This window comes from Haliaeetus albicilla, chromosome 28 (assembly GCF_947461875.1).
Source record: "Haliaeetus albicilla chromosome 28, bHalAlb1.1, whole genome shotgun sequence".
In the NCBI taxonomy this organism is placed as follows: domain Eukaryota; kingdom Metazoa; phylum Chordata; class Aves; order Accipitriformes; family Accipitridae; genus Haliaeetus; species Haliaeetus albicilla.
In genome coordinates this window covers 16929613-16953711 of record NC_091510.1, presented here as the reverse complement: position 1 = coordinate 16953711, position 24099 = coordinate 16929613, and the positions used below count along the sequence as shown (strand labels likewise).

General features: G+C 44.2%; 1 protein-coding gene across 3 annotated transcripts in view; it reads left to right on the top strand.

Moving 5' to 3' along the window:
* Positions 1–24099, top strand: part of RASSF3 (Ras association domain family member 3) — a 115720-nt gene that overhangs the window by 48344 nt on the left and 43277 nt on the right. Inside the window, exon 1 of one of the 3 annotated variants that reach the window (XM_069773608.1) lies at positions 12553–12850. The exons of 1 other annotated variant lie outside the window; for it this stretch is intronic. In XM_069773608.1, coding sequence (XP_069629709.1) covers positions 12722–12850 — 129 coding nt within the window. In that variant the 5' untranslated portion in view covers positions 12553–12721. Of the gene's footprint in view, positions 1–12552; positions 12851–14463; positions 14491–24099 lie in introns of those variants that run through there. One more of the 3 variants, XM_069773610.1, reaches the window with a different exon arrangement.

Sequence of the window (24099 nt, the reverse complement as noted above, 5' to 3'; positions counted from 1 at the left end):
AAGAGCATGAGCTTTTTAGCATTGTTGTGCTGTGATGTTACATTCATTGACATTTCTGACACATTTTGAGGTCTGCAAGTAGACTGCAAATTCACTGATTACTTTCTGACCTTGAGGTACAACCCATCTTTCAATTATCCTGTGACTCTGCTAATTTGGTCGCATGTCAGGGGAGGGGAGGAGCACCCGCAGTGTTAAATTACCTGCACATATGGACATACGGACACATCTGTACCTCTGTTGAGTCACATGAACGTAATCTCTCTTTGGCAATGCATTGCTGTGGTTTCTCTCTAGGTCTGGCACTCCAGACACTGAGTGCAGACGGGAAAACATGGTACTGCCCCACAATTGTGTAGGGGTCTGGTATTGTCCCTGTGGGACAAGAGGTAGAGGGTAAACGATGGAGACAGCGTATGACTGATGGGAATAAGCACTGATCAGCAGAACTCAAAGACAAGGTGTGAGGAACTGTTGTGGTTTAACCCCAGCCAGCAACAAAGCACCACGCAGCTGCTCACTCACTTCCCCCACCACGCAGTGGGGTGGAATAGAGAATCGGGAAAAAAATTAAACTCATGGGTTGAGATAAGAACAGTTTAATAGAACAGAAAGGAAGAAACTAATAATGATGATAATAATAATAAAATGACAATAATAATAAAAGAATTGGAATATACAAAACAAGTGATGCACAATGCAATTGCTCACCTCTCGCTGACTGATGCCCAGTTAGTTCCCGAGCAGCGATCCCCCCCAGGTCAACTCCCCCCAGTTTATATACTGGGCATGATGTCACATGGTATGGAATACCCCTTTGGCCAGTTGGGGTGAGCTGTGCTGGCTGTGTCCCCTCCCAGCTTCTTGCTCCCCTCCAGCCTTCTTGCTGGCTGGGCACGAGAAGCTGAAAAGTCCTTGACTTAGTCTAAACACTACTTAGCAACAATTGAAAACATCAGTGTGTTATCAACATTATTCTCATACTAAATCCAAAACATAACACTATACCAGCTACTAGAAAGAAAATTAACTCTATCCCAGCCAAAACCAGGACAGGAACAAAGACCATCGCTTTTAAAACAAAAATCATGCACTGTTTTTACTGGATGCAGTTTTTTAACAGTTGGCATTGGTGGGATTGCCTTTGTCGTGGCAGCTACCCAGACAGATCTGGGATCCAGTTGGTAGATGGCACAGAAGAAAGTGCTTGTGGCGCACGCGGGCTGGTGCTTTGTGCCCCAGAGTGCTTTGTGTTCCTCTCCTAGGTGGAGGTTTCCAACCTCTGACCAGTGACATCTTACCTTGGTATCGCTACAGTAGTCCCCCACTGCCCTGCTGCCCAGCCTGTTTTCCTCTTGGGGACCTCCATTTTGCCTGAAGGGATGGCTCAGCTGATGAAGCAGCTGCTGTACTGTGGCAGATTTCAGCGTGGTGCTATTAAAAAAAAAAAAAAAAATCAAAATTGGTTCCAGTTTATCCTAACCATCTAAGCCCTAAATTGAGGCAGTTCAGCAGCTGCTTCACGAACAGCTGAGCCGCCTGTGTAGAAGGACTGGGAACCTTTGGGAAAGAGGCAGCTCAGACTGATGTCTAAGGGCACGAGTAACTACTTGTGTCAGACCTCAGTCTCTAGGTGCAGCAGTTACCGTGGCACATCTCAACATAGCAAAGAAAATCGGAGTTGCGGGAGATGTCTTCGTGAGTCTGTGAGAGCGCATTTTTATGTCAGTGACAGAAAAGAGAACATGTCAGAACAAAGTGTTCAAATGTTGTAGGAAAACAGCTATATTTAGCTGCTCTAAAAATTGCTTAGTACCAGACATGAAGGAAATGGCTGTGGCAACCTACGCTCCTCCCGTTTCACCTGTTGCGATGTTTCTTAAGCCTAGAAATATCTATAAAATAGGTAACAAAGCAGTTAAATCTTCCCCAGAAGAGGCGTAAACAAACTAAATTCACTTGCTGAAGCAGCTATTGCTGAACTATGAATTGACCTTGAGCTGTGTCGATTTGCTGTAATGCAAACCATCTGCACGCTGAAACAATTAAAGCCTTCAGATCTCCTAGGAGTTTCCTTCCTCCGATTATAACTTATGTGCTGTGGTAGAAGCATAGAGGTAAACAGCTAGTTAGTGTGGACCTCTGTGTCTGTGTAATTTTATGGTGCAGCACATACAAAACCATTTTCATTTGAAGTGGCAGTCGGCTTTCAAGTAGAAAATATAGCATATGCTTGGTACTGAATGCTGGAGTCATAGCTTGTAAAACAGCCTGAGTTAGACACATCTGCTTCGCGTCCTCTCCTTCCCTTCCCCCAGCTTCTCCTTTGGATGTACCATTTTCTGTGATTTTTAACCAAGTTTCTGTAAAGCGCAGATCATGCTGGCGAGGCAGTGCTCAAATACAGACCGTTCTTGTATAACAAACACCCCTGTGCATGTGCCTAACTTAAACCCGCCTGCCTTCTCAAACAGCGGTATGTAAATAGTGCTTCTGTGCAGTGAGTCTGTGGCCATGTCTGAAGAAAAAGGACTGGATAACAATTACAAGCAATCTTATAAAAGTCTTGCTTACTTTACAACTAGTTCGGTTTCCAGAAGTTCAGTGTTTACACCTCTTTAAAGCCTTAAAAAAATCAATCTAAAGCCATGGCATCAGAGTTTGGACATTGCTGCGGTGGGAAAATATCAGAGACATCGCTTCTGTAGGATTTCTGTACAATTTGCTATGTCCCACACCTGGCAAAATTTCATATTAAAAGCTCTGCAGTGTAAAACCTCTTTTTGCATGTTCTTCCACCATTTCTCTCCATCCAGGTGATAACAGCATTAAAATATCAGCTCCTCCCTTTTCAAATCACAGGGAAGAGTAATCATGCAAGCTTAGTAAAATAAGAAAAGAATTTTGTAAGAATAGAGTTTTTTTCCTGATTTTAGAAACTTGTTTTTAGAAAACAAGCTTAACATTATAAACAACGTAAACATAAGCAATGACTGTAAGATTAAATTAATTATTTTGCTTTTAAAGTTCAGACTGAAAAATAATGAGTAGATGCAGCACAGCTTCTGAGCCAGCCGTGACTGTCTCTGTGGCCAAAGGCCTCCATCCCAGGGAGTGACCCCTGGCCTCAGGCCAGGCAGCGCAAAGCAGCTCAGGCCCACATGTCTCAGAGCAGGCTGTGTCCTACACCCCCGTACCCGTGGACTCAAGACATGGCGTGCGTGTTTTATCGGTTCAAATTGCCTGGAAAACGTGAGGGGAGGCTGAGGGGGCGGCGCTGGCTGGGATAGTGTGAGAGGCTGGTGAAGAGCAGAGGAAGGCTGGGGGGTCCATGCTGCTAGGATGGTGTGATTTCTGGTGCTAACTACCCCTGGAAGCACCTCTGAGGTTTGTTTTGAAGGAAGTGCACTGATTTGCTGTAAAAGAGGTCCCAGAAATGAACTAACATGTAAAATAAGACTATCACAGCACCAGACCCTGGAACCAAGCTGGGAAGCTGAATTATTTGGCAGTATATGTCCAAGTCTTATAAATTCCAGGTCATAGACATGTTATGTAGAAAAGGCTATCTATAACAAACAGACAAAAGCATATCAAATGCCAGATTTACAGTTTCCTTTGTGATCCGAATACTGAACCATGTCTGACCTATGCTGCAGGCTAGAGAAGTAACAAGGGTCTTGGTCATACCCTGCATGCAGGGCCGGGGGGACATGTTAAGCTCGAGGCAGCCAGTCATGAAACAGGCATTACCCAGCTTACAAGTACATGCCTTTGAGACCCAAATATATCCCCTTTGTGTTTTATTTCTCATAACTTCAGGGTTTTTTCCATTAATGAAACATAAAAATAAGTAACCTCCACTTCCCTGTATCAGCGCAGGTCTCGGGCTCTGACCTTCTCACCCATCGCAGGACCAGACAGACGTGGCAGCAGGCAGAGGCATAAATAGCTTCTTTCCCTCGGGGTGCGATGGTGCTCCTGCTGCATCTAAGTGCAAAGGTTGCTTTTTTTTCCCCTCTGGTCATGTCTTTTTTTCCCCAAAGAGCTGTCGCTACATCTGATTGATAAAATATAGGCAGAGGAGAGCAAGAGCTGTACGGAAGCAGGACGCCCTGACGAGGCTACAGCCCTGTGCAGTCTGTAGCTCTGCTGGACTTCTCATGATGTAAGGCGTCCACTCCCTCCCTTCCTCTTTCCCTCCATATGTGCAGCCAGGAGGCCAACTTTAAATCTCCTAAATTGAGGATTTGAGATGCTGTGTGTACATCATTCCACAACTTTGAAAGAAAAAAAGAACCATATTTTCTTTTTTTGTTTTCTCTTTTCTAGTTCTCCAGTATCTTCTCAGCCATGATACATATGCTTTCTTTAGCTGCCCTTTCGCATAGAGTACTTTACCCATCATTTTCGTTTCTAATTTTTCAGTATATTTTTTTCTCTAAATCTTCCTTCAAAATTAGAAACATACATCTCAGCTTTCCTAGACATGTGCTCTTTTTCCACCCAGAAATCTCCCTGGTCGTTTGTTTTGGGATTTTCAGGAATTCTGGAAAGAAAAATCTGATTCTTATTTTAAAATATTACCTTTTTCCTTCGGTTTTTACTTTGCTGATTTGCCTATTTCTCAATTCTGTTTTTTTTCCACTCCCCGCACTCCTGTCTTCTTTAAATTGTCCTACTTTTTTCCCCCCTGCACCAGTGCTCTCGTAGTGGGGGAGGAAGAGCATGACAGCAAAGGTGGGAATCAGGAAGCTCTTGGGCCAAGGAAGGGGACACAGACCGAATGTGAAAGGAGTTAGTGAGATTTAGCTAAAAGAAAGCCTGATTCAGGGCAAAATTTTCAAAGATGGTCACATCCTACTGAAAACGTGAAAAATGTTCATCGTATGCACCACTGCAGAAGTACAGGGGAGCTGAAAATTAATTACCTTGGCGTTAGCAGCTGGCAGCTCCTCCCTTGCCTGCTGGGCTTGCAAGCTGGGGAGCAAGTGGGCAGGCACGAACACGCAAGCAGGGCTGCCCTGCTGCAACCCCCAGCGTTTCAGCTGGCAAGGCTGGCTAAGCAGGCATAGGGCACTGCACTTCGATGCTAATTTTTTCAGATTTTTCCAGCTAAGGGTGGACTGGAATGATTAGACAGGCATTTCAGCAACAAGTTGTCAGAACTGTTGTCCTGTTGAACAGCACTGTCTTTCTGGGGTGGTTGTCTTCATGGACTGTTGTCAGAATGATTTACTAGAAAGTCCTAAACTTGTGCAGACAGTTTCTAGGGAGTTTCTACTATCTATCACAATCAGACTTATGAAACAGAGCAAAATGTCATCTCGTACACAGTATGACAGGACAATTTCTTGTTCTTTGTCTAGGAAATGACAATGTGGATGTGATTCCCTGACCAGAAGGCCCCTTCCCCCACCAGTTCACCAGTTTGGGGACAGATGCTGGGAATCAGATTGCAGCTACAGCACATTAGGGCTCACATTTTCGTGGTATCCACAAAGCATGCTGAGCTTCCACAGTTGTGGTTTCTATACTTAAAACAGAAGGTCCTAGTTAGTTTTACTGCCCTGAGCATTTTTACATACTGTTAGCAATTAGGAACAGAATTAAAAGTAGGAGAATATCTGGTTTTTGTACACTTTATTATAGAATATTTCCTTAAAATTTTATTTTCTCATATAGTAGCTCTACTGCTTACCCTGGCAAGGTGTGGGTGCTTACAGAGAATTAGGTGACAGCACTCGCAGGCCTCTGAGCTTCCCCTACGCCAACCTTAGCATATACTTACGTCTGACTATTCACATCAATGGGACTGTGCGAGTAAGGATGAATTCTTCACCTGTTTATTGAGTCAGGGTTTCTGGGCTACATCTGTGTGCTGACAGACTTGTGATCTGGCATTGTTAGGGCTGGCTACAGCATAAGCTAAAAAGGCCATTGCTGCAGGGAACGGATTGCCAGATGTAACATGGCTCTCAGCTTTGAACTCCTAACTGCTACTGGCACATCCACTGATCTGTCTGTGCCATGGAAATCCAGCCTTTGAAATGAGAGTGAGGGGCAGAGCAAGACTCACTTTGGTACATTTGTACAGCTCTGAAGCCCTCTGATTAAATGTATGACAGACATACGAAATATTTGTTCATCATTTGTATTATAAAATCTACCTTTTCATATCTGTGACAAGAAAGTACCTGTTTAATAATGCAGGAGAGCAAGAAGGGAAAATTACTAGCAAATGTGTCTGTTTTGGAGAGCACTTCTGCCTAACTGGGGTGCAAATAACCTGAAAGAAAAATGCACACAAGTACAGCAGAGGGTGGCTTTGTGAGCTTTATCAAAATCCTTTCAAAGGCGATGGGAGTCTTTCAGTTGGTCCTGGTGGGTTTTGGGGCAGGGCAGGATGTGGGAAGGTTGGTGCTCGCACCCCACGACAAGGCCAGACTCCGTGGCAGTGTCTTCAAACTGCAGAAATACTCACTTGGAGAGGGTTGTACTTGTAGTCTTACGCTGGCCAATCTTGAGTCATCTTGCAAAGCTGGATCGACAACATGCATCTTTTTGAGATAAAAAGGGGTATTTCTTGAATATTCTGGGAAACTAACCCAAAGATGATGGTAATTACAAAACTGTCAGGAAGGTACAGTTTTATCTTTATAGCTTTAGGTAGCAACCAAGATAAAGCCTCCCATCCTCCAAACCATGTGCATGTTTAAAATTATGAGTAACTCTATTGATTTCAGTAAGACTGTGCATGTGGGTGGGTGCCACATATATGCAGCATCATTGAAAAGGAGACAAGTGCAGTCTCCTCACTCCATCCCCTTTCTATGCCCCTTCAAAATAATGTAGGTCTGACCGTGCTGGTCTCTGAGCACAACCCCTAGACGGGATGGGGGAGGTGAACTTGCTCTGAGTTCTGCAAGATCTCTGGATCTTCTGGCAAGTCCAAGTGTGGTAGATGAAGATCACAGATTTGGTGCGTGACTGCAAGTGTGTGACCATGAGTAAGAAAGCGATTACATAGGTTATTTTTAGTTTCCAGGTATCCCTTTCATTTTGAGGATTTTGGAGGAAAGAGTTGCACCAAGGGGGCTTAGGGTTGGGCAGAATTAAGAATTTTAGGAGCCGGAAAAGGATTCCTGACAATACTAAGGTTGTATCTGCCATAGCAAGCACATGTCCCTATGGCATTTCTTCACTAGGAGATGGAGAGAGGCTGTTTAGCTGGCTCCTGTTTGTTTTTGGTCTGCACTCATGTGCCTGTGTGGCTGGAATGACCTTGTTTGAATTAACAAGTCGCTGAGTATGAATCAAAGGGTAATTGTCATTGCTGCCAGTGGTACTAAACAGACCTGAGCTATTAATTCAAGACAAATGAGAGAAATGAGTAAACAGAAAGTTTACTGGTGTAAGGAAACTACAGGCCTGAGTGGATGTTCTGTGTTCGTTGTATTTCAACTTTATTGCTTTGCTTTGATCATTTGAAATTACCACTGTTTTCAGCTGGAATGTAGAAAAAACTAAACACACACGATTTCGGAATTATTTATTCTGATTTTAAAGGGATGGTCTGTTACAAACTGTTTTCCTTCCTCTGCAACTTGTTTTTGGGTAGTCTTTTTTATACAGCCACAATTTACATAATGAACATCATGGAATAATTATATTTCCCTGTAAATATGTTACAAAGAAGCCAAATCCAAGGTGCTATTAGGTAGGAACCCTTTTGGATTTCAGTCCTAAACATATCTTAAGATTTAGTATGTCCATATGTCCCATAGGGACTAATCATTGATAAAGCTATGTTCATGGTCAAGCCTTTAGAGGATCAGGGCCAGGGCTTGCAAAGACATGTGAAGGCAGAAAGTGAGAGGGAGACCCGCATGACTCCAGAAGTGACCAAAAGGGTTCCTGAAGCAGCCAGGGGCTGGGGGCATCTTGCAAATTCATAGCGATTATAAATACTGCTAAGTTTGTTAATGAAACTCTTCCTGTAAAACACTGAGGGGATACTAATGTGTGTTTGGGGGGGGTAAGGAAGTATAGTCCTTGCGCTGACCCTTTCCCTCCCACAGCCCACATCCTGCTGCCCTTCACTGCTCCCACCCGGCCGGAGGCTGCTGCCCGCGGCTGCCGGACCACCACAGGTCCTGCTTGCTGGAGCATGCAAGCACCCTTGCAGGGTTTCACCTGGGGGGGACTGAAGTCAGGGGAGGCAGGAAAGCAGGAATCTGTAGACTCTTCTCTTGAGATCTCCACATTACTGTTTTTATCTTAAAAGAAATGCAGTCTTAAATGCTACAGGACTCTCCAAGCCCATGCCCTATCTTGCTTTTAGCTTTCCTCCTCCTTTGACCCAGTGCCTTTCGATGTAGTCCAGCAAAAATATGGAGAAAAGACCAAGGCTTGTGTGCAGAAGTGAGCATCTTGGTCCCAGGGCTCAAAGCAGCAGTAGTGGCAGAGTGAATGTTTAGCAGCTTTCCCATTTTAATGAGTCCTCCCAGTTCTATGTCAGAGGGCCAAGGAGATGTTTTAGAAACATGTAAACATCATGCAGTTGCTGATGGAGTTAATGTAAACTCTATAGGATGTTTTGTCAGTTGTCCCTTTGTTTAGTCTGGGAAGCAGAAGAAATGGGGGGAACAAAAAGAGTCCTCAAATACCCAAAAGGTATAAAAAAACCAGCGATGGACTGTTCTCCCTCTCTTTCTTTTGCTAAGGAGCAAATGGGCAAGGTTAAGATTTTAAAATGGGATGTTAAGAAAATCTTTCTAACTCAGTAAATAAATAGCTTAAACACTGGAAGGGATGACCCATAGGGGAGGTGCCATGCTACAGTACTGTGTTTCAGGAATGGGTTAGCTGAAGGTCTGCTAGGGATGGTGTCAAGTCCTTGGCTCTTCTTCAGAGTGGGGGGATGAATTTACTGAAGTACCCCTTGTAATCCGGTTCAACCATCATTTCCTGTGGTATTGTGATCACTTCAATAAAGTGATATTTTAATACAAATAAACAAATGAAGCTGCAGGACCTTGTGAAGCAGTCCACCTTTGTGCATTTCAATGTCTGGTTCAAAGGGTTATTTCAGTTATGGTAGCTGAAAGTCCTAATCCTTGCCAGATTCATAAAATTATTCATACCTGTTTTGCCATTTAGGAAGTTCAGCTTTCATTTCCACTTTTCTGGAAGCTATGCTTGATGTTGCATTTCTCTGAACTGACTCTCCAAAATCACAAAGTGATTTAAAGCTGAATTTTATCCTTGAATGTGACAGTGATTTTAAATATTGTTTTTCCCCCTACACAACAAACAACTGTGTATCACACAAGTTATCTTTGCCTGTGATTGCTTTTTATTAATATTTTATTTATGAGACTCTTGCTTTGGAACACAGAGTGCCCATTGCTATATTTGGTTGTGTTACTTGAGTCACCACTTTTAACTGGCTTGAATGGGCTATAGTTTAAAAATATTCTGAAATTCTATCTGCGTCATCAAGCTTTAATAAAAAACAAAAAAAGTTTATCCTGCTTTTCTTCACAGGTGCATTTGTAGCACTACTTACTACTTGAACTTAATTATTCATTTAGAAAAAAAAAGGCATCTCCCTCTTCTTGCCAGTTGACTGTGTGATCCTATGGTAACTGATTGCCAGCTTAATTTCTCACTGGATTGAATTATTTCTTGGAAGGACTGATGGAGAGCCTCATAGTGCTTGTCTATGTTTTAAATCTCTCTCCTGTGCCACATTCCTTGGCTTTTAACTTCATTATTTTTACCTAATGCTTCAATAATTCTCCTTAAGAACAAGTATGCTTTCAGCAAACTTATTACTAACTTTATCTTGAGACATGGCTGTCTTTGTTTTCATCATGCAGTGTTATTTTTTTTTGGTTGACTATTTAAGAAGCCTGTCAGAATGAACGAAAAATAATGCAAGGCTGGTAGTGTAGAGGTTTCAGTGCAGCACCTAACAAAGAGCCTTAGATGAATCTTACCTAGGTAAGATCAAGAAGTCAGTCTGAGAAGTACTTGTCTGGGGACAGAGACCTTAAAAATATGCACCAACTGATCTTTAAGTATTAACCATGCAAAATACTTGATGGGATTTGGATATGTTATTTGCAAGCACCAAGCAAGTCAACATCTGTTTGTACCTTCATGTGAATTGTTTGGTTCAGTGTCACATCTGAAAAAAAAAATTAAAGTAGAAAATCACTGTCAAAACTTAAAAATCAAAGGAAAAATCACTGTCAAAATTAGTAGGCTTAAAAAGAGAGCTATAGCGGAGGAGTGAACTCATATGGGAAGACATATCAAAAAAGAACTTAGACATATTTTCTCCATCATTCTTTGTTGCAGCAGGAGAAAATGATGCTGTAAATCTTTCGGCGTTATCAATATAAATGATGCTACACAGACAAGGTGAATGCCATGCCTTGCTGCCAGAGAACAGATAAACTCGAGCCCAGGACTTGCAACTGATCTTGCACAGATGGACCCGAGCTCCCTTGCAGCAGCTTGTTGTCTCAATGATCCTTTTTTCCAGCTCGGTGGTCCACCCATGTACTATCAGGCTTGAGGCTGCGGCCAAGCAAACAAGCTATACACACAGTGCCTTTTGTTGCTGGGGAGTCCATCAAGTGTGCCAGCGGATAACATTTAAAAACACCTTTGTAGTTTGAAAACACAAATCCCATTTTGTAGCACTCCTGAGTCACTTAAAATCCTTCACCGTGATCATGGTCAGGGGCGTTTTATCCAAAAGCTTTGTTACTGGGTCTTGGACAGGTTCAGGGGCAAGCCCAGCAGATCTCTGGTGGGACTTCCTTTTGGCATGGGGCTGGTCTTGGCGAGGCAGGTAACACAAAGCTCATTTGTCTAAAGCAAGCATTTCAGTACGTTTTAGTCACATTCAAGTAACTTGGCATTCAACTTAAAGCTATCTTGAATACCATGGGGCTTTACAGTGCCAACAAGTAGGCTCAAGATCTGACACATTCACATCTACGCTGTTAGACTCAATTATTTGTTTTTAAAAGCTATGCAACTTTCTAATCTGCCAGATGCCACACTTCATACAAAAATCTGGGAGAATCAGAGCTGATGGGAAAGTAAGGATTTAACACCTCCCAAACTGATTAACAGCATTTAGTTCCCAGTGTGAGTCGTTTTGTTGGTGTTGAGGTGACTTAATCAATATGTACAGCATACTGGTGTGGGAAGAGCACCTAACTGGCAGAAACAGCCCCAGTCCCCACTTGGGGGGGGGGGGGGGGAGGTAGGAATAGCGGCACATAGCAGATGAGGAGTTTGTGAGCAGCCAGCGAGATGGGGAAGGAGAAGAGGGAAAGGAGACATCAGCTGATGGTGTCCCAGGTACATCTGTGGCCGAGTAGTGAGACCACGGGAACCGATGTATTGGCTTAGACGGTGGCTTGGTAAACCCACAGCTTCAAATCTGTTTAATCTAAGGTTGTGCTCTTGCTGAAAGGTGCAGCCTGTCCTCCTTCCTGATCCCCACAGCCCCGTCTCCGGGGGTTTGCTCAGCAGCGAGTGGCCGATGTGACTCACTTCCCCCCGTGGGACCACTGCCGTGGCACGGGGGACGGCAGGAATGCCGGGCTGAGGGCTTGCAGGAAGGGCAAGTCTGCTTTTTCGGGCAGCTGCATAGCCTTAGGAAGCCGTACCTTAAACCCAGTATCCTGTCTGTGACAGTGACCAGCCCTAGGTAAATTGAGGGAAGAGATGAGAAACTCTGAAGCAGGTAATTACGGAGTGACTTGGCCTTCAAGCATTGTCTGTCATTTCCCCCATTACTGACGAGTTTGATGTACGCCCTGCATCTTATCAGAACCTTTGTGCTTTGAAACGTGTTTCCCAGTTGCAGCTCTGGATATTTTCCCTATCTGTACACATATCTAATCTCTGCTGAGTCTTCACAAGCCTGGCTCCTTGCTACATCCTGGGGCAATGGATTCCATTGACTTAATAGTCTGTGGGCCTGATCGTGGGAGGGGAGGCCAGGGCCAGCCACCCACAGCAGCTGCGGGAATTCAAGGTTGTTACGGCTACCGGTGGCAAAGCTTAAATTCAAGGATTACCAGAAGAACGACACAGGAACGGCGTGCGGTTGTTTTGCCAGTGGTTATTTTTTAACAACTTTGTTCTTAAAGGCGCGTAGGAGAGGGAACCCAGGTAGTCATTGGGGAAAAGTTCGGGAACTTCCTTCTTCAGCCAGCGCCCCCTCCGCTGCCTCGTTGCTTGTAATTAGCGAGGGGGTGCTGAGGTCCCAGCGCACGGCCGGGGGGGGCTGGGGAGCTCCGGCCCACGCCCGTGCTTTGATCTTCCGCCTCGCTCCCCCCCCCCCCCCCCGTTCGTGGCACCCAGCACCCGGGCTCGCCGTGCAGGCGGGACCCCCTCCCGCTCGCTCCGGGCCGGCGTGTCGGGCCGCGGGGGCGGGAAGCGGTCGGCCCCCGCCCCCTCACCTGCTGCCCGGGGCGGGCGGGGCTCGGAGCGGCGCTGCCCGCGGAAACTTGTGGGGCAGGAAGGGAGCGGAGGGCGGGAGCGGAGCCGCCGCCGCTCCTCCCTCCTCCTCCTGCGCCCCGGGGCCGGCGGCGCTGGGAGAGGAGCGGCAGCGGCGGGGCCCCATGCGGCGGCCGGGACGGCGCTCTCCGCCGCCCGGCCCCAGCAGCAGCAGCAGCCGCCGCCGCCGATGACCTGGACCAGCAGCATGAGCAGCGGCTACAGCAGCCTGGAGGAGGAGGAGTCCGAGGAGTTCTTCTTCACCGCCCGCACCTCCTTCTTCAGGAGGCCGCCGGGCAAGAGCCGGGCCGCCCCGCAAGTAAGTGCCGTGCGCGGGGCTGAGGGGCGGCCTCGCCCCGCGGGGCCGCTGCCGCCGGGCCGGGCCGGGCCGCCACCCCCCCGCCTCCCTCCCTCCCTCCGGTCTCGGCCTCCACGTGTCCGCCGCCCCCCTCCCCCACGGGAGCCGCCCGGCCCCGGGACGGAGCGGGGAGGGGGCGGCGGGGAAGGGGCTCCCTCCCCGGGCTTGGAGCGGCGGCCGAGGGTCTCTGAGGAGGGGCCGCCGCCAGCAGCTCCGAGAGCCCGCCGGCGTGCCCCGCTCGGAAGCCGGCCTGAGGGAGCCAGACGGCAAGTCTGAACCCCCGGAGTCCGGCGGGCTGGGGACGTGGTCAAAAATCACATGTTTCTGTGGTGAGTAACCGCGCTATCAGCCCTGCTATCGGCTCTGCGGGCAGCTCTCCGCTGGGGTACGGCGGGGTCTGCCTCCTCGCTCCTCTCGGAGCTCCTTTCGAGATGAATGACAGCCTCTTCAGCTGTTTTGTTGGCAGAGAAAGGCCCTCAGAAGTGTTTTAAGTGTCTTGGTTTAAGCATTCGGGCTCAGGAAATCAACTGCAGGTGGGCTTTGAAGTGAAGAACTGATTAAAAACAAGGCAAAAACCCAAAACCAACTCTGTTTGTGGTCAGCATTGAAATTTCAGTGGGGGACCTCCAGGGCTGCAGGCGGAGTGAGAAGTGTTGGTGTGTTGAGGAAGCCTTGCCGTGACAAAACCAGCCCCTAGGAGCAAAACTTGCGTTAGTGATACAAAATGGAACAGTCCCTGTCCGATCCAGAGCAGTCATTAAACCATATAGGGTAAACCTCATGTTTCTTTAGCTAAGCAGTCCAGCCCCTCTCATTTTTTCTCTTCCCAAAGCGCAGGACCTCTTTCTAGAGGTGCTCTGTATCTTAGGAAACTGTGAGCCTGTTTTGTTTATGTTAGCTCTTCTTCCCCCGCTCCCACCAGTGTCTGTGGCTTCTCTCTCTTCAGCGCCTGTTTCTTTGTACAAACTTTTGGTGTTTTTTCCCCGCTGGACTTTGGTGTTGATATTACTGCTCCTATGGAGATCTAGTTATAAACTTGCTTGTCAAAGCCTGGGTACCTTGGGTGCCCTCTCGTCCACCCCTGGGGATTGTCAAGACCCATCATTCATTGCCCACAGCTGTTCCTCTAGGCTATGTTGTGCTGCAGAAGGCCAACCTTGGTTTCTGTTTCTCTGAGGTTCTCCATCTGTTGTGCCCTGTTTGTGATTTGCTTAAAACTTAAGCCCTCTAACTGCCCCTCAGGAAACTCCTGTTCCCATTTAAGGAAGTGCACAGAGCTTTCTTGAGCTTCAGTTTCCTTTGCAAAGTTTGGCAGGGAGCCTGAGCACACCCTCTCCCTACACCTGAGCTTAGGCACCTTGTGCAAATAGGCTGGCACCAGCTTTTTATCAGGTCTTGGCTGCTGCCCCAGGGTGCTTCTTGCTGCACCCCTCCTCAGGGGTCGTCTTTTTCTCATCCATCTTGAGTTTCAGCCTCCCACTAACCTGAGGGACTCTGGAAGTTGGCAAGCCCTGCTGAGTGTCCTTGAACTTCGTCTGCTAACCTATTTGGCCGGCGTTGGCTGCCACCTGGCCATTACAGAGGAGGACCACGGCGTGACGGTACTGTGTGAGCAGATACCTGGCTGCTGTCAGGCTGTGTGTAGTGCTGTGTGTAAGAAGTGACAAGGCCCAGGTCTTGATTCAGAGCCTAAAAACATACGTGTGTCTTTATAACACTGTTGTATGAGTTGTCTTACTAAGTACTAGTTGTGTAAGTAGTAAATTGTGCAAACACATAAATTGCTGTATGTGATGTTAACATTTCTAAGCAAGGGGGGGATGGAAAAAAACCCTAGAATTTGATACTGTGCTTTAGTAATGTTTCCCAAAAGAATACTGCAGTGTGGTGCTGCAGGGTATGTGTTTAAGTATGTATTGAGTAGCCTGGAACAAATTCGTCTGTATTGCTGACTCTGCAGCGTCAGAAATGCTCAGCTAAATGTTTCTAGTTATAAAGTTATTACCAGTTGCTCTGAGCTGCTGAGTTATAGAGGAAAGAAAAAAAAAAAAACAAACCCCCAAACAATGCTGAATGTAGATTTCAACAGTCATGTGGCCAGTAAGAGTGAGTTTCCCCTTCCAGCAATAACAATCATAATAAGCCTCTTTGTACGGATGAGGATGTTACTTTTGGTTTGTATTTGAGGTTTAGTCAAAAAATGCATACTATGTCCCCTTGAGCAAAGAGAAAAGAGGGGAGCTGTTAGTTATTGTTTCTGTGTCTTTCTCAACTATACAGATATTAAGTTTTGCAATGTGGGTTGTTTTTTTTTCTTTTAGAAGACTTAAGTGCTGGCAATTACTTCTATCTCTCTGTCTTAGCTCCTTCTGCCCCCTTTTTCGTGGGGAAGAAATGGGTTAGAGCTTTTGGCTTGCAGCTGTGCCTGCAGAAAAACTCAATAGTAGTGTTTGGACTTGTTTTGTATGAATTTCCAAAGAAAAGAAGGAAAAAAGGAAATTAAGTAGCTGTGTGAATTTTTGTTTTCTGTTGAATGGGGCAGGGGTGGGCTTGCTTATGTACCTCAGTTTCTGCAGCTAAGACAGTATTAATGGATTGATAGCAATTTTGGTGTAAAAATCTTGTGAGGGTACCTTTGGGCTTTGCCTAAAAGGGCTTATCTTCTCTAGGGTGCTTAAAGGTTTGTCTCTTCCTCTCTCTCTACCACTTTAAAAAAATTGAAGCATAAAAACCATTATAGCGTATGACAGGCAGCATGGTGTTTTGGGGCCAAGCAGTGGCCCCAAAGCAATTTCTTAAGCAAGAAATACTTTAATCTGAGGGCAACGTGCATAAAATGGAGGCTGCTTTATGCTGTGTGGTTGTTCATGGAAGTTTAGCTTTATTTAAGGTTTCTTATCTTCTGTGGCTGTTGTAGAATTTAAGTATTGGAGGCTAGATTAAGTTCAGTGTGGGCCTGTTTCATGTTTGCAATGACTCATTTAATACATGAAAAAGGAGGAACTGTAAATATTTTTGTCCTGCCAGTGTGACTATTCATGTGAGGTAAAGTTATCCATGTGCATGGGCTTTTGCAAGATCAGACCCGTGCTTCTGTGTGATCAAGCCTTTGGAAATTGTCCATTCCCTGTAGATAAAATGCCAAAAGATGTTTTGCAAACTTTTGAAAGCTGACCCTTTTCTCTCCCTCTTTCCTCCTGCCCACCCCGATCCTTTCAGGAAAAGTGAAAACAGTCGTGCCTGCTCCTACAGTATGTTGGAGGGATACACATCTTCCTGTGTGTTTTCTGCACTTCCCTTCCCTTTGTCAGCTCCCTGTATTCTCCCACTTTGAACAGGATTGATGTAAATCCTCGCAATACTTCTCCTTTCTCAGGTGGCTTGATGGACGGTGGTTTTCCAAGTGTTGTGGTTAGTGTGTGGGTTAGTACCCAGCCTTGCTAAGCTCCTGTCTTCCCTGAGGATCACTGCAAACACCTGGGGACATCCCTGTGCTTGGTTTTGCCTGCTCTGCATTTCAGTGTCCCCCGTCCCTGTAGCTATAATGGTTAGAAACGTGAAAGAGATCTGTCTCTGTAACTGCCCATACACGTGAGAAGTCTGCGAGAGAGGACACCACTGTGCCTTGGAAAACGCTGCTTCAAAAGCTGGTGGTGCTGTGAAGATCATGGATCCCAGCTGTTAGAAGAGGGCAAATCCTGCAGCTTGTATTCAGCATTTCATTGTGAACAGTTTGCATACAAAATGTGAGAGAGTTCTGCTTGGAGATATGAAGCTTGGCACTTGGATACTGCTCTTCTCTTTAAAGGAAGAAGCAACTGTGTGTTTATGCTCTGTTTTTCACCATTTCATACAGGGCTCTTCAAAAGTGCTTGCAGGAAAAATGCAGTTGCTTCTATTGGTAGTTTCCAGAAATCAATGGTTTCCTCCTGCACCCGAGAACATAATCATTGCCTCGCTGTCAACTGCGGCCCTTCCCCATCTGAAGTTTGATTTCTCCCTCTCTCTTCCCCTTAACTGGTCTCGGTCTTCACAGCTTCCAGGCCTGCCATCTTAGTTCCTTCCCCTGCACCCGCACCCGGTGTCCCCTGCCATTACATTGTTTTTGTGGCCGTCTCTTCCGCACATCAGTGGAATTCGCAGGTGTGGTAATGGGGGTGGGAAAGGAAGTTCGTAAAAAAAAAAAAAAAAAAAAAGCTGGAAACGGAAAGCAGATAAAAGAGCAGAGGAGGTATCAAGGGGAGAGGCAAAAGGCAGAGGGTGAAAGTCTCATCCCTAACTTGTCCTGGCAAGGTAACCAGCCATCATTCCACTGTCGGAAGAGGAGGTTTGCTGGGAAAGGTGTAGCGCGCTTTTTTTTTTTTAAAATGGGTGAGCTGGTGCAGCTGTGAGAAAGTAGACAAATTTCTGGGTGCAGAAGCCCTTTTTTAGGTCTCTTCCATGTGAATTTGCACAGTGGGTCAAGGCATTTCATTGAGAGGAGGAGAGACAAAAAAAGAGCATTTTATTTGGGAAGAAAACAGTTTCTAGGGGTAAAACACAGTTTGTAACTGCTCAAGTCTAGTTAGGATGGCTTTGTGTTACCAGTGTCCGTTTATTAATAAAGTTTCATGTTTTGGCTGTTACAACTCTTCCTGGGTTTCCTTTCAGTAACATTCCCCAGGGAAAATGGCTCTCCTGACTACCAGAACAAATGAGGCTTCTAATTATAGACTTGCTTTGGAGCCAAAAAGTTTAGGTTTATGTTTGATGTGTAGTCATGAAACTTATTTAAAAAAAACAAAACCCAAAACCCTAAAAATATCCAGTAATGTTTCATTCTTTTTTGTTTTAAATGCATCTGGCAGTCAGTGAATATTATGGGGTAAACATTGTCGCAACTGAAATACTTGAAAGTTAAGAGTTGAAGGAATGAAGCGGGGTAGAGATTGTGGTTATTTTAAGCCCATGTCACTGTTGGAGTAAACTAGCGGTCCTCATTTTGTGTTTCTGCCTCGCTTGTGTCTTGGAGTGCCTGATGTGGTGTGTGTGCGTGCGTCTGTAGCTTGGAGGAGTGTGGTGGCTGTTTTGGGGTGAGCTCCGAGTCCCCTCCTCGTGTCTGACAGCCTCTGGAGGTGAGATGAGATTTACATGCTTTGCAGAGGACACTGATTGCTGTATACTGGTTTATCATTGCAGTTGGTTGTTAGAATCATCAGTTTAAATTTTGGGGACTTAGCTATATGAAATAGTAACTCCTAGCACACAAAAACTTAAGAAACAAGTTTAGGAGAGATAGTTTAACATACTGTCTCAAGAGGAATTCAAGTCACTGAAACATCTAATGAGTGCTGTTACATTCAGCAATTTAAGTGTCATGAGCACAGCAATAGTGGCAGGTAGTATTCAGACTAGGTGACTGACTCCTCTCTCTTTCCACTTTTTTCTTTAGTCTATTGTATTAATACTATACTAGGTGTATCTCTGGCAGTTGCTTATCTGTTAGCATAAACTTTTGGAGCACCAGCAATGTATGACTAGCTTTGTTATTGACATTTGTTTGAATATCACCAAATAAACACAGGATTTTTTTTTTTCCTCCTTTTATTTGGAGAAAAAAATACTTTGATTCACCTATCTGAGTGTTGGAGTACAGCAGCTAGGCTTCTGACTGGAAAGATCAGGAGTACCTAGTATGTATGAGTGTTTTGTGATTTAAGTGATGTAATTGAGTTGGGATAATCCTGTGGCTTTAAGTGCAAAGGCAGAAGGGCAGAACTGCTGAAGCTTTGAACTTTCACTGAAGTCAGAAAGTATTGGGCACCTATAGCCTTATGGTCCAACATCTTTAGGCTTAGGCTTCTTTAGACACATGTGAATAGACATGCAGACACAAGGAGTTTTTAACTGAAGAGTCTGGTGAATTCAGGGAAGTGTTCTGTATAGCAACTGAGCTCAGGATCCTCTGAATACACTAGAGATTTAAAAAACCCCATAAACAGCTACTGAAGGAGAGAATTTGGTACCCCATTTCCACGACCTCTTATTTCAACTGTAGATCTGTGTGTAAGAACAATATCAGAATAACCATTTTGGAAGAGGTTCTTGCTGGCTAACATCTAGCCACCACAAGAGCAAAATTATGAAGAAAAACTGAAGTAAAAACTGATACTGCAGTTGTCCCTTGTGTAAAAAGCCAGTGGCACCAGTGTTGGATTAATAGTTGCAAATAAACTGATTAACAGAGGATTTTGGATGAAGTGCTAGATCTGTAATGCAGTGTTTGCTTGGTGACAGTATACTTGTGAGCCAAGCCAAGCTCATTGCTAAGAGAGAAGTGAGAGTGACACGTCTCTGTTGTTCAACTCTCCTCATGGACGGGCAGCTAAGGCCCTGGGGACTTCCACAGACAGTGTGTTGGGCCAGGCTGTTCAATATGTACTGCACTTTCCTCCCAGGTAGAAATAGTAGGGGTTTTATGTATGTGTGCTTATATACACTCACATTAAAAAAAAAAAAAAAGTGTGTGTGTTTGGGAAAAAAAAAACAACCAAAACAAAAAACAACCAAAAACTCCCACAAACCCACACCAGCCACAACCACCTCCCCAAAATAAAACCCCAACCCACCCACCTACACAGATTTGTACTTTTTGAGACCAGCATTCAGGAAAGGTTTTAAAATCAGCATGTCCCACAGACTTTAGGGTCATGCCCTGGTGGGACTGAAGCTGTCATCCTCTCCAGTTCCAGTGCAGTGCTTACCTGACTAGGATATTGTCCAGCTTTTGTATTGTGTTTAGGTGCCTGTAACAAAGTCCACACGTGTCTGTAGACAGGTATGAATTGACTTGGGATGAGTAATTGCTGCTTTCCTTCGTTTTTTTGGCACACTTGCTCTTTTGTGAGGTTGATGAAATATTGCAGACAGTTTTGAGGAGAGCGCTTCCTATGCAGACATGTATTTGGCTATGCTAAGTAGCCACATGTGATTTATGTAGCAATTAAGATCACTTTCTAGTTACTCATCTGTGTGTGTGCTGGAGAGGAATTTGTGTTCCTGTATACAGAGGAATCTATGCTGTGCTGAAAATAATAGTAAAAGCAGCAGTGGCTCATCTGCCTCAGAGGAAGCATCAAGTGTTAATGTTGGGTATGTAGGAGTACTTGGTGTGCTGGTTGTCAGCTTCTCCATCTCGCTCTTTACCCACTAAGTAATTGTGGAAAATGCTGTTTGCAAGTGCATTTCTTTTAGAAATTATATACAATAATACAGTAGGGGCAAATTACGAAGGCAGTTGTCTGTAATCTTTTATAGTTATCCCTGTTGTCCATAATTACAACTGCTTGTCTTGTGTTCTGTCTCCTAATTGATCTGAGGTGTGATCAAGTGCATGGACACACAGTCTAACCACGCTGTACTTTTCCTCATGGTGCACAGTCCTTGTATCTTGTGTTTGCAGTACCTAATCAATATGGTCTCTCTAAAGCCTGGTTAGCAATAATAAAAACTGAAGATCAAGTTCTGCTCTGACTGAAGACGGTAGTTTGCTAAAGAATTAAGTGCTTAATCTTATTTCCACTGAAGCAGGGATCCCATGATTTGGCTTGTCCCCCTGAAGAAAAGTTTGGGATAGATCAAGTTTGTTAATACTGCAAAAGTAGATTAACACCTTTATTGATGGCTAATAACCTCTATGGTAGAGGACTTCCTTTCAGTGACTTCTTATACATAGTTGTGCCTAGGATCACACTAGCCTGTAAACTTGGAAGAGTTTAGTTCAGATGTTTTGTTTGGAGAATTACTTTTCTTTCTTTTACTGAGTTGCTCTCTTCTGAAGAATTCTGCTTCTCAGGAACAAAACCTGCTCATCTTGCTGTTCTGTCCACCAGCAGCTTGATTTAGTGTGTTCACTTATAGATACATAAGCTAAGATTATAGATACATAAGCTAAGATTATGGAAGTCTTTTTGTTCACAGCTACTCATTTCATTGCAAGATATCTTTATGGTTCATCTGGGAAAGCTGTATAAACTCTAGGAACTGCACTAGGGATTTCAGCGTGACCCATAATGCTTACATGTACAGAAACTGGCATATTCTTTGGCACTGCTTAAAAGATTAAGAATATGGTGGTTGTGTGTTGCACAATGGGAGAACTGACCTGCATTGTTTGTTCTAATGTCTGAAATGAGTAAGTTCAAGGCTCAATGCTGTGGTGAGATCAGCATAAGAGTCAGTGCAATTTTTTCACAACAGATGTAATTTGAACTACTATATTACAATTTTTTATTATGTTATTGATGTGTGCAAAGATTTTGTAGTATAGGCATAGACAGGCATCTTGTGTTATCCTTTATGAAGGGTAAAAAAAGAAACCTTTTTTTGTGTCTCTGGTTAGCTTACTAGTAGTAGAAAAGTTGACGTGTGGCAGGTGACCTAGGCTGTGCCTAAAGTGCACAGCAGGTGCGCGCTGTAGCCAGTGGCAGGAGCTGATCCCCCACCTGTCCAGACTGGTGACTTAAAGACTGGGCAGCTCCTTTTTTTGTTACTGTGCATTTGTGTTTAACTTTGAAAAGCAGTGGGGAGAGAGTGTTCCTGCAGAAATATTTCTGGATCTGTCAGGCTAGACTGTTTAACCTAAGTGTTGAAGACCAAGGAACAGAAATATGAGCAGGAGAAAAGTTCATTTTAATCCTGTCAAACATGCAGGCTCCCCATTTCCAGCAGCAGGAGTACCTGTGGTCTAAAAATTAGACCCATGTGATGGCTCTTTTTTCATGATATAGTACAGGGGTAAATGCCTCAGTAGGTGATGCTCCTGAAAGTTGCTGAAATCCTTAACTCTGCATGAGACATGGACCTGGCAGCTAAAGGCTTGAAGTAGGTGTTGCTTTCATATTTGATAGTTAAGAAATGGAGGAGGAGGAGAAGGAAGGAATCTTTGTGTAGAAGACTTGCTCCATCTGCTGCAGGATGATAGAAAGGAACAATTATCTGCTGCTGAGAGCAAATTGGAGCAAATTAACCAGGTTGCATTTGAGGCATGGTAAAAGTCTTATTTGAGACATAGAGTTGATTTGTGGCTTGATTATCTTTCAGGAGCTCTGACTGAAAGAATAAAGAAAAAGTATTAATCTGTCCTGCTGTAAGTGTAGGCTGAAAAATGGCATGTTCATATTTCCGCACCAGGGAGTGATATCTTATGTCCCATACAAAAATGGACAGTTTAATCAAAAGTTCATACTTGGAGCAGTTGTTGCATCGGGTGCCCATATACAAACGCTGGCTGCGGAAGAACACCAGACACAGAGTTGGGGAACATCACTTGTGCAGGCAACCTGATGCGAGTAGTAACCAGACTTCCATGTAATCTACAGAAGAGAAGTCCGCTTTATTAAGGAGAACTTGATCTTTCCTTAAAGAAATATTCCTCTGGTCATGATACTCTCAGCTTTCATGGAGCCTAACTTAGCATCTTACTTTTCTTATGCAGTGTCTACATAAACTGTAGCCTTGTAACTCTAAAATCTTGTTTTCTTTATTTAGAAGTGTTTCTAAATCTTTGAGCTAATTTTGATGTAAAATCTAATATTAAGGACAGTTTGCAGTTTTTGCATGAGTTAGCAGGTCAGGTTAAAATAAACCAAATCCTGGGAGTACTTAACTTGATATTCAGGGGCCCTTTAGTTGTTGAATTAAGGGAACACCTTTTTCCCTTCAAAGAAATTGCAGTGTGGGGTGATGACTAATGACAGGAGTCTTAATCAACTCCTTCTATAATGAAAACAATTTAGCTGCTCTTGGAGAGCCCAGAAAATGGATCTCAGCATCTAAGTGGATGGATTCACAGCAGCTAGGTAAGATATTCTCACAGAGTGGGACCATTGCAGAGTTCAAAGGCTGGACTATCTTTTTATATTTGCTAATATAATTTAGTTATTTCCCCAGGGAAGTGACTCTTAAAATATTATTGTATTTCTTTAGTTACCTTTTAATTCATTGTAGTGGTAAGAGACTACTGCATGTACATATGGCTGGTTGAGAAGACAGAATTAGATCATCACATTATTTTCAACTGCATTTTTCTGTTCTCATTGAATCTACAGTTGAATTAATTTATGTAAAGAGTTGCCTTTCTTAAGTTGGTTTTGGGCTCCATGGCTGACGGTATGTAAAGAATTATTCCTGAACAGAATATTCAGGATTCCTACCCCCCTTCCTTTTTCTTCAAGGTCCTGGCCAAGTGAGAACCTGTTTTATTCTTTGGGTACAAATTACTTTCCTTTTTCCTTTTAGTCTGAGACTGACTTGCATTGCTGTCGTTTGTAACGGAATTGCTGACAAATCTAAATACCTTCTCTCAACATTCTCTATATCAGCTGCAAAGTATTGCTTTGGGGTCTGATTTGGCCTTCATGGGAACAAGTTTGTTTTCATAGAATTTGAAAAACGGTATTAGTGTTCAGCTGACCATGTGATCCACTTCTCTGAACTTTGTTGGTCCCTTGCTTGCCTAGGAGGTATTTTTACTGCTTTTTAAAAAATATAATGCTGGCAAAATAAAGTTCAACTTGCCTAAACCCACTGTGTTTTAATTAAAGTATACTAAAGAGACTATCTTCTACAAGTTTTTTAATTCTGTGCTGTAAGTTGCAACTTTATTATTGAGAAAATATCCAGTAGACTGTTATCAAAGAGCAGAAGAATTGGGAGAATGCCCTTATTGCTAGCTCAAGCCTGTCTGCAAGGGGACTTCAAGAGGTGATTTTGGCTGTGGGATTTCTGGCTTTTTGTCACCCTGATCAAAATTCTTGATCTGTAAAATGAAGCAGACAGCTTGTGCTTAGTACAGTAAGATTTTTATATTCTGGATTAGGCTAGGTGCCAATTAGCCAGCACACAGTGCAGACAGTTCCTACATCTTAGACCTGATCACAGCATACATAACATTATCCTAAATAAATGCCAAGTATTTAGCTGACAAAGAGAACCAGTGATGCTTCTTAAGTCAATGGATGTCAAGTCAAAGTGGCTCTGTTGCTAGTGGAGCATATTGCATCAGGATTTCCTCTTTGGTTTATTAAACCATAGGGTATTTGTGGTTGCCTTGGTATTGTGATGGCAGGTTTGTTATAAAATGCAAGAGAAATAATTCCTGGTATACACGTTTCTCGAGTTCTCAATAAGAACGGAACTGTCTGTAAAACAATAACCCTGTAGAAGTGCCC